The 10,727-nt window shown below is 36.0% G+C and overlaps 1 protein-coding gene across 1 annotated transcript in view; it reads left to right on the top strand.

Annotated features, from left to right (window-relative positions):
- The window catches only part of WDR36 (WD repeat domain 36), a 40,144-nt gene that overhangs the window by 20,307 nt on the left and 9,110 nt on the right, over positions 1–10,727 (top strand). Inside the window, exons 16-19 of the mRNA XM_034656608.1 lie at positions 2,074–2,153; positions 8,128–8,235; positions 9,833–9,930; positions 10,301–10,446. Of these exons, the coding sequence (XP_034512499.1) occupies positions 2,074–2,153; positions 8,128–8,235; positions 9,833–9,930; positions 10,301–10,446 (432 nt within the window). The remainder of the gene's footprint in view (positions 1–2,073; positions 2,154–8,127; positions 8,236–9,832; positions 9,931–10,300; positions 10,447–10,727) is intronic.

Here is a 10,727-nt window from a genome sequence, read left to right on the forward strand (position 1 = left end):
TTTATTTATTTATTCGACAGAGATAGAGACAGCCAGCGAGAGAGGGAACACAAGCAGGGGGAGTGGGAGAGGAAGAAGGGCTCATAGCAGAGGAGCCTGATGTGGGGCTCGATCCTGTAACGCCAGGATCACGCCCTGAGCCGAAGGCAGACACTTAACCGCTGTGCCACCCAGGCGCCCCTCCTCTAGTTTGTATTTCTTAACTCTAAAACAGTTTAATTAATAAAAATGTATCTTAACTTACTAATACATTCTCATGGTGGGATATGTGATATGATACGTAATATGATATTATATTCTTATAGTGGGATATGTGATGTGATACGATATAGTGGGATATGATAATTTGAAAAGTGTATATTGATATATAAAGTGTATATTAATATATACTATATTAAGTACATATTGTTATTTTTCATCAATTACAGAACCTTGATTTACTTGAAAACAGGAAAAAATTAAAATCTGGGTTATTCACTGGCAATTCCAGCAGCTACATTTATTTATCTGTTCTTGCACCAAAAAAACAGAATTTGCAATGGCTACCCATTTCCTTAAAATAGGGGAAAAAAGTCAGGAAATTGTGTTCTGCAGATAAGAGATTGGCAGAACTACCCACTGACAGGATTTGCTGTGACAGCATCTGTAGAAATGAGGGCAGGAGTGGAGTAATTTTGATGAAATTTTTTTGATGCATTTTTGAAAACAGTCAATGTCAGCTTTTCTTTGTATTTCTTTCCTTTTCCAACCTTATTTTGACCTTGTGTGTCTGTAATATCTCCTACTTAGTAAAGTTATCCTGTTCAATTAAATCTATGAGCATTTATAACATGACTGTACTAGCAGAGTCATTTTTCCCCATCCTTTGTTAATGTGCACTATTCTGTAAATTGAATTCACTGTACTTTAAGATTTGAGTTTCCAGTGTATCACTGCAACCCAGTGAACAGATTGGAATCTGTTTATCCCATTATCATCTGTTAATATGGATGGTCATAATCCCTGTGGTGTGTTTAGACTCCTGGCTAAATAATCTACCATTATAAAAATTAAAGTTTTTTGTTTTGGGTCTTCTTTCACATATGATCTTATCTAAGCCTCATAATTCTTATGTGCTACAGGAAAATGAGAGCTATTTATCCATTTATATCAAGAGAACAAATACAGCTTCTTTAAAGTGGCATAAGGGGCGCCTGGGTAGCGCAGTCGTTAAGCAGCTGCCTTCGGCTCAGGGGGTGATCCCGGCATTCCGGGATCCAGTCCCACATCGGGCTCCTCGGCTGGGAGCCTGCTTCTTCCTCTCCCACTCCCCTGCTGTGTTCCCTCTCTCGCTGGCTGTCTCTCTGTCACATAGATAAATAAAAAATCTTTTAAAAAAAAATAAATAAATAAAAATAAAGTGGCATAAGTAGTTTATTATTTAAATTTATTTTGAAATTCTGATTATTGTGGTTTTAAGTTATATTTTGGAAATAAAACATCATTATAAAAGTTTTAACTGAAGCTGCAAGTAAAAGTAGAAGTTATTCTTTAGTAACTTTAATATTTTAAGAGAATTTACATTCTTCAAAATCATTTTGGATTCTTAGAAAGTCAGTCTAATGTATAGACTCTTCAGTGAAAAATGACTTTTGTTTCTTTCACAGAAATTTATAAATGAAATTAGACTAACAAGATATTTCTAATTGAATGTTCTCAGAATAGCAGTTTTATGCTAAAAATGTTTTGTAATCAAATAGTTTGTTAACTATCTCTTAAGTATAGAAGATTATGGAGTAATCTTTTCCTGTGGAAAATTGGATGATACTGTTAACTTTTAAAGCTTTTTATAATTCATATAAAAACTTAATTCTTATCTATATCCAAACAGTGGTATGTAAGAAATGATACCTTCTTTTTTATAAAATAAGGTAGTCTAAATTTTACTCAGACTTATTTTTCATGAAGCCTGCATCTTATTTTCATTTCTTATGTTCTTTAAGCTGTTAAACATACATACACAAGCGTACATAGGTAAATAAGCACGCACTCATTGTATATGTATTCTTTTTTTTTTTCCTTTTTAATTTGAAGGCTTTTAGTCCTGATGGTCGTTGGTTAATAAGTGCTTCAATGGATTGTTCCGTTAGAACTTGGGACCTTCCATCTGGGTGGTGAGTTTATTTTTAGATCCCTAACCTCTGTCAAAAGATTTCTCAGTCATTGTCTTTACTTGTAACTTTTACCTATGGTTAATGGTTGTGTGCCCTGTAAATATGAATACATTTGGGGATTTTTCTGACCTTACTATATTTTTTCCTTGGAGTGTTTTTGATTTTTTAAATAGCAGGGAGTAGTGCTATAAAAGATAGTAGTAAGGAAAATGCAGTCTCTGTTAGCTTTTCTGTTCCTGCAAAATTGAGATATAGAAGTGAGTTGCATAGACTGAAGGAAAGCTCATATGATCTTTTCAGTACTCCAAAATAGAGTTCAGACTTCAGAACTGCAAACTTCTGTTGAGTGTCTTTTTGTTGTTCATATGAATTTAGTTAAAAGGCTGAAAAGCCTAACTTTCATTTGTGTATATTGTGTATTTTCTGTCTCTAACATAATTCTTAAAGGAAGATGTTTTAGATACCATAAAGTAATGAAAGTGTGTTTCTTAAGATTTGGGTAAAACACCAGCAGTGTTCAGAAATCTGTTTCATAGTGAAACTTGTTACAAAACAGCACTTAAAGAGAAAAATTATCTACTTCTGTTAAATAATTTAAACAGTGGAGAACTACAGAGAGAGCAAGGGAGCTAGCTTTGTTGTTAAAAATTATGTAGGAATAGACACAGTTTAAAATCATATCGCTTAACGGAATTTCTTAGATAAGTATGAAAGTAGTGATGGGAACAGTGATGTGTCCATTTTAACAGGAACATACTGTAAAGAAAGATGGGGAAAATGAGAAGGAACATGGCACTTTTTAAGCCTCTGAAATATTCCTAAATTAAGCTCTGTCCAATTGTACTTCCTCTTTTCTCAGGAATTGATAAGTTCATACCTGAAAGCAATTTGACCTTTAGAAAGGAAAAACCCTGATGTACTCATTTCCCTTTAAGTTTCATACAGGAATGAGGCATAGCTATCTATCCAACATATATACAAGATTTGGAATATGCACAGCAACAGTGTCTAATGGGTCCAGCCCTAATAACTAGGGACCTTTGTCCACAGATGTGTCTTTTTATCACTTAAAATATAGTAAAACAAAATCTAATTATTTTCTAAAAATGAATATTATGATTAAATTTCTTTACAGTAGGAAAGTTGTACAAGTAACAAGTTGGCATAATTTTTGCCTTTTTCACTTACCTTTTTATTTCAGTTCACATTAGATAGGAGAGATGGGTTAATGTTCAGTAGTACTAAATTGGCAAAATATTTTTTTTTTTTAAAGATTTTATTTATTTATTCGACAGAGATAGAGACAGCCAGCAAGAGAGGGAACACAAGCAGGGGGAGTGGGAGAGGAAGAAGCAGGCTCATAGCGGAGGAGCCTGATGTGGGGCTCGATCCCATAACGCCGGGATCACGCCCTGAGCCGAAGGCAGACGCTTAACCGCTGTGCCACCCAGGCGCCCCTTGGCAAAATATTTTTTAAAAGTGGTAAGCTTATCTTTGGAATGGAAGAATTAGGATCTGAAACTAGCATTCAAAGCCACCAGTCTTTGACTCAACCTTAGCGTTTTCTCTGAGTTTCTTACTTCAGTAAAAAATTGAACAGATTTAAATCTGTCAGATTTAAATCAGAGTGATTTTCCATGATTTCTATTCTGATATTTTTAGATGAGCACTGAGACAATATTAAGTGAATACAGAGGAATGCTGGGAGACACACATGAGCAAGAAATCAGTCATTGTTACAATAAAAGAAAATTAATAATTTCTACACCAATCGATTGAACCAAAATATATTTTTTCTTTTTTTTTTTTTAAAAAGATTTTATTTATTTATTTGACAGAGACAGCCAGCGAGAGAGGGAACACAAGCAGGGGGAGTGGGAGAGGAAGAAGCAGGCTTCTAGCGGAGGAGCCCGATGTGGGGCTCGATCCCAGAACGCTGGGATCACGCCCTGAGCCGAAGGTAGACGCTTAACGACTGCGCCACCCAGGTGCCCCGAACCAAAATATATTTTAATAAAGAAAAACATAAGTGCTTATTTGGTTCAGCTATGAGGCAGAGCAAATGAGAAAGCTTGAAAAGCAGTATCAGCACAAGTGCCGCTGCCTAATTGCAGCTAAGCCGCCATTTACCATGAGTGCTAGGCATCTTCCCTCATATCCTAATAGCTGTAGGTACCACTACTACTGTTACTAGTCCCATTTTGCAAATGAGAAAATGGAGGCTCAGAGAGAAGAGATTTACCCAAGGTGGCATAGTTGTAAGTGACATTTTGCTGTAATAAGCATAGGAGAAAAGCAGATTTCCCAGTAGTTGGAATAATCGACTTTGCTTGGTTGTGTCATGTTCTAAGGATGAATTGATGTTGTTGATGTAGAAAATAGTAAGGAAGTGAGGATCAGTATTTCATCATATGACCATAGGTAACTGTTGGGTTTTTTGATTCCTCCTCTTTTTAAAAACATAATTACTAGGGTAATCTTTGGATATTCGTAGTTCTTTCTTCAGTAAGCAGTTTCATCATTTACATAACATGTTAAGTATTTAAGGAGTGAATTTACTTACTATATAGTCTGAAAAGTGAAACTATCTCTGAGCAAACCTTTGAGTGTGGCAACATGCAGGTGTATCCATCTGTTTTACTGCCTGTCTAAAACAAATCGCTTAGCTTCTCAACTGTTTTCTGTAAAGTGTTTTCAAGTGCTGAAATATTCTTGTGGTCTGTAGGATTCTCTGAGAAGCAGAGTTGAAATTTTTTTCTCTGAAATTATCTGGCACCCCCTACCACTACCACCTCTTTTTTCTGGTTGTTTTTAATCTATTAGAAGTTCAGCTTGAACCCCTTTGGGGGTGAGAAAAATAGAAAAGTAAATAGTTGAATAGAATTTTGCATTTTGTTCTTTCTCACCGTCTGACACCTGCTTTCTGTGGAGCATTACATGAAAATAGTTGGACTAGAACATTGTTTTGGATTTTCTCACTGAGGCAAAACCATCTCTTTTGTTCTGTTCATTAAAGATACCTGTGTAAAGTAATTCTGTCACTTTCAAAATTGAACATCTAGACACTGTCTGCATTTGTTTAGAATATAGTCAGAAAGTACTTAGGGGTACCTGGGTGGTGCTGTCAGTTAAGCATCTGACTCTTGATTTTGGCTCAGGTCGTAATCCCAGGGTCATGGGATTGAGCCCAGAAGTGGGCTCTGTGCTCAGTGCAGAGTCTGCTTAAGACTTCCTAACCTTTTGCCTCTCCCCCCCTGCACTTGTGGGTGCGTGCTCTCTTGCTCTCTCTCTTTCTCTCTCTAAATCTTTAAAAAGAAAAAGAAATTAATGTTACCTGTATATGCACTTCTCTGTGCTTAAAAATCTGATCCCGTAGAATGAGAATTTTATTAATGTTCTCTCAAAAAATATATAAGTTACCTAGGACTGTTCATTTTGTGGGATTAGCAGAAGACTATGTGGTAGTTAGGTCTGGGATTAAGCCTGTATGTACACTGACACTTTATGAGCACTGTATGTGAAAACCACCTTTTTCTGTCTGATGCTTTTACACCGTGGACAGCCAGTCCGCCCACACACAACAGCTGTGGAAATCAAGTTGCACAGTGAATGTGACAAAATAATAAATTTGGTCAAGCATTAGATTCTCTTTTTAACAGATTCTAAATGTGTTAGGAAGTTTCAACCCTCACATAACTTTCAATGAACAGATGTTGATGAAGACACAAGAAATGGTAAAATCTGAAATTGTTGTGTTTAAGTTTAATTTTCATCTCTATGCACTGAGGTAATGTTTCTGCTCCGGGTTGTTGGAATTAAGTGAGTAACATAATTTAACTGTCTCTGGTATATAATAAATGTTTGGCAAATGTTTCCTTTCCTCCCAAATCTCCTTGATCCCTAAGAGAAACCATTCTTCTGAGCTTCCAAAGTAGGTCTGAGCAGAAATGAGACAGGTTATTAGTCATCTTTGTTTCCCTATAACTAAGAATTAAACAGCAGTCATTGTCCTGAGCACACTTTGCTATGTGTCTTCAGTGCTCCTAATTTTAGTCTTGTTTTCTTATGTTGCATTCATTATTTAAAGGTTACATTTTTAATCACTCTGAACAAATTGAGAAAGAGATTTTATCATGAACAAGTCACTTAATGTTGCCACTGGCCAGTCTTCATTTACATTTGAGCAGCTTAGAGTGTATTCCATGAATCATCAGTGTCTGGGTCTGTATATGCTATTGAGCTGTTGATTGTATCTTTAGTTTCAGTAGTGGTTTTGCTGAATTTATAGTGATTAAGAGTTCAGACTGCTTGGGTGACGATCCTTGACTCAGTTGCTTTCTACCTTGAGGAGGTTTTTAAATCTTCTGGACCTCATTTTTCTGCTCTGTGTAGTATGGACAGGTCTGTCTCAGAGGGTTGTGAAGATTAAATTAAGTAGTCTCAAGTGCTCAGGGTACTTCCTAGCATGGAGCACTAGAGAGTGTTAACTGCTATTATTTTTTTTTTTACTTGATGTAATTTGTTTTATTTGATGTGGATTTTTTTTTTTTTAATTTTAGAGCTTGAGAGAAAGAGAGCAGGGGGAGGGTCAGCGGGAGAGGGAGAGAGAGCATCTTAAGCAACTCCATCTCATGACCCTGTGACCTGAGCCAAAATCAAGAGTCAGAGGCTTAACCAGCTGGGCCAGCCAGGTGCCCCTTCATGTGGATTTTAAACTTCAATCATTTTCCTGTGCTTTCCCACGGATAATATATTGGCTTCAGTGAATAATGTAGTTCGCTGTGATTAAAACCAGTATTATTTTCTTAAAGTATACAAAATATTCACACTCAGCCAGTAGTCAGAGCCTCCTCTGCAAGATGCCAGTGGGTTAGACCTTTCTTTTTGCCCTTTAAATCCACCTTTCTTCACTTCCTGCTGCCACCACTCTAGTTGAGATCTTTGTTGCTGGGTTAGAGGACTACTGATCTTTGTTGCTGGGTTAGAGGACTACTGCCCTCATCTCAGCGTACTTCCTGTTCACGTTTATTCTATATTTTGATGGCAAGTTTTCTTATGAAAGTAAAGATTACACCACTATCTGCTCAAAAGCCTTTAGTGACTTTTCCACTGATTAAAAGATAAAAACAAACTCAGATGTTTGGTATTCAAGGTGCTGTATGCAGCCTTATGCTTATGCACCTGTTTATGTACCAAACCACTTCTCACTTGTACCCAATTGCATTTACCCTCACTTTACCCTCCACATTTTCCTCAGCCAGAAAGTACTTTCTCTTCCAACAACATCCCCTGAGATCCTGTTCATTCGTAAGGCTTATTTCAATCACTTTGTTCTCTGAGAATCCTCTTTTGTGTCTCCTGCCTGGGTGTGATCCCTCCCCTTTCCTCTCCAACTTTTCAGCTCCTCCAGCATTTTAAAATTGTGAGACTGGGTTTCCATTAGCTGTTTTGTGGTTATGCTCTACAGGCTAAATTTTCATGTTTCACAAATAGGTAGAAGTGCTCAAAATTTTTTTCCATTATTTTCTTACTATTATTTACAGCCATTTTGTCGCTTACTAATAAGCCTTATTGAAAATTTCACTGGAATAACAAAAATACAGGAGAGTACTGGTAATCAGGTTTATTTTAAATGTGTTACGTCTTCAGAATTTGTCCCCAAGTCAGTCTACCAAAATGGCATTCCAGAAAAATAGAGCATTTCCTCTAGTATTTTCCCTATCGTTGAAACTCTTTCTTCATTTAATTGGTATACTTAAGTGTTCTCGGTTTTCTCATTAAGAGAGATCATTTTTACATATTAATTTGACAAAGCTCTTTGTTAGTGATGGCTTTCTGGTATTGATTTATGAGAATCAAAAATGAGTATTTTCTTTATCTCTCATCCCTTGTTCTTTTAGCAAAAATGTATTTTGTGAGTTATGTCCTTTTTTGGTAGAGTTTAAATACTTTAACATTATAATTCATTTTATAGCCTTATAGACAGCTTTTTGTTGGACTCTGCTCCTCTTAATGTTACTATGTCCCCTACTGGAGACTTTCTGGCGACTTCGCACGTGGACCACCTTGGAATTTATCTTTGGTAAGTTATTTCATACATTTCTGTTGTGGGTAAGGAGGAGGACGATGATATTGTCAGAAAATCATAGTTGCTAACATTGCCATTTAGCTTTCTTTTTTTTTTAATTTATAAAATAGAAATTTCACATAGAGTTATTTCACCATAAGTTTGTGACTGATTGAACATCTGCTTGATAATTTAGATCTTTGCTCAAGTGTGAAATTCTAAACCACGTGACTGATTTTTATTTATCGTATTTGGCTCTTTTTTTTTTTTTAAGATTTATTTATTTATTTTAGAGAGAGAATGCAAGCGGGGGGAGGGGTAGAGAGAGAGAGAATTCTCAAGCCGACTCTCCAATGAGTGTAGATCTGGATGCAGAGTGTAATCCCAGGGCCACAAGATCATGACCTGAGTCAGAGTCAAGAGCTGGCTGCTTAACCAACCAAACCACCCCAGCAGCCCTATCATATTTGGCTTTGATTTGCAGAAAGGTTAAGTGAATTTTGAAATGTTAGGGAGGAGGAGTCCCCACTAGGCCCTGGTCTTCCTGCCACAGCTCCAGGACCGCTTTATGACTTTGGCCAACTTTTCAACTAAGCCATAAGTATGGGCAAAATTTTGCTTTCTAAGATTCAGTCTAGTTACATAACTCTTCATAACCCTGTAACGATATTAATGGTGGTGATGATGAACATGTAAGAGTTTGAAATAAATGGTCCATCATCGTGGTCTAGAAAAATTTTATCTGTTTTCTGAGTTCACATGTTTAATTCCTTTATTATTATTAAGAGAAAAAAATGGATTCCTTTAAAATTTCATAATTTGATTTTCAGAGTAGGAAAATAAATTAAATATATAATAGAAATAGACTCTGGCCACCTTAATATGCAAAATGGAGTATCTCCTGGAATTTAAGAAGCTTGAACAATCAAGACAAGAGAAGAATAGTAGAGTACCTGTGGGACCTCAGCAGGAGTATACAGTGCCACTATTAATATAACTCAGAACCAGATATTCCCAATTATTATTTACATTCCAGATTTATAATATATGTGAAAGAGAATCTGATTAGCCCACTTTGGGAGAGATATCTACAGCCTGATGAGTTATCCAAGGCCATGGTACAGGGTCAAGCGGCAGAAACATAACCACTTTAGGGGACTATTCTAGAGAAGGGAAAGTCCATAACTTCAGCAACCCAAAGGACTAATCAGCATATTCTCTCTCTGACTTAACTCTCTGAGTCCATCTTTCCTTCAGTCATGATTTCCCTAAGTGGAGGGTGTCATTTGTCAAAATGATATAAATATATGGAGGTTGTGTTATCTTATAGAAGTATTATCCACTACTGATCTCTCAAATGCTTTTTTGTATTACATTAAAAATAAAGACTCCATTAATAATGTTTATGCACAACTTTCTTGTGATGACAGCTATGACATGAATCAAGGCATTTTCAAATTAATACTGTCTTTGAGATTTTTTTTTTAACTTTTACAACTCGAATCTGAAGCCGAGTGCAAGATAGTAGTGGTTATTACCAGTAATTGAAGTTTCTCGGAAAAAAATCTATTTTTATAAATTTTAAAATATTGTTCGTATGTTTATTTCTCAGGTCCAATATTTCCCTGTATTCAGTTGTTTCATTACGGCCACTTCCCACAGATTATGTTCCTTCAGTAGTGATGCTTCCCGGTACTTGTCAAACCCAAGGTAATCACAAAATAGTAGTTTTGAAGTGTAATATCATAAACCTAACATGAGGGATATTACTACTGAAGGCAAAGTTTAATGCATTCAGTCAAAGTATTTTTCTAACTGATAGGAAATACTTTGAATGACTTCATGAATTAATGCAAAAATATAATTGATATGGTATTGAGAAGAAATTTAATAGTATACCAGCGGACAGATGTTTTGGGTCTGGTGATGGGGGTTGTAGACAATATGAGAAGAGGAGGAAATAGTCAATAGGGTTTATAATGCTGTACTCATTGGAAATGTTATGAAATACTAATGGATTTGGAATAAAGTAATTTCATTCTGCATTAATTTGTTTTACCTGAAAATTTTTTGTTTTAAGATGTGGAATTATCGGGAGAAACCACAGAACCAAGTGATGAAATGATAGAGTATGACTCCCCAGAACAGCTGAGTGAGCAGTTGGTGACTCTGTCGCTCCTCCCTGAATCACGGTGGAAAAACCTTCTTAATCTTGATGTCATTAAGGTAATGCTGTAGTACACTTACTACTGGTCCCTAAAGACACATTCCAGAAGCATGTTCTTTAGTAGAGATAGCTTCCTCTACTTGGAGGGTTTCAGAAGAAACAGTTAATGCCTAAGGGAGTAGAAGATACCGTTTAGTTGAAGGCAGTTTGATCCAGTGTGATTATCACAAGATTCTTTCTCTATAGAAATTGACTTTGAGAACACGGAGCAAAAGTACAGCTTGCAGCTACAGAACCATTAAAAATTGGATGTTTTATTTATTTATTTATTTATTTATTT

The sequence above is a fragment of the Ailuropoda melanoleuca genome, chromosome 3, assembly GCF_002007445.2.
Source record: "Ailuropoda melanoleuca isolate Jingjing chromosome 3, ASM200744v2, whole genome shotgun sequence".
In the NCBI taxonomy this organism is placed as follows: Eukaryota; Metazoa; Chordata; class Mammalia; order Carnivora; family Ursidae; genus Ailuropoda; species Ailuropoda melanoleuca.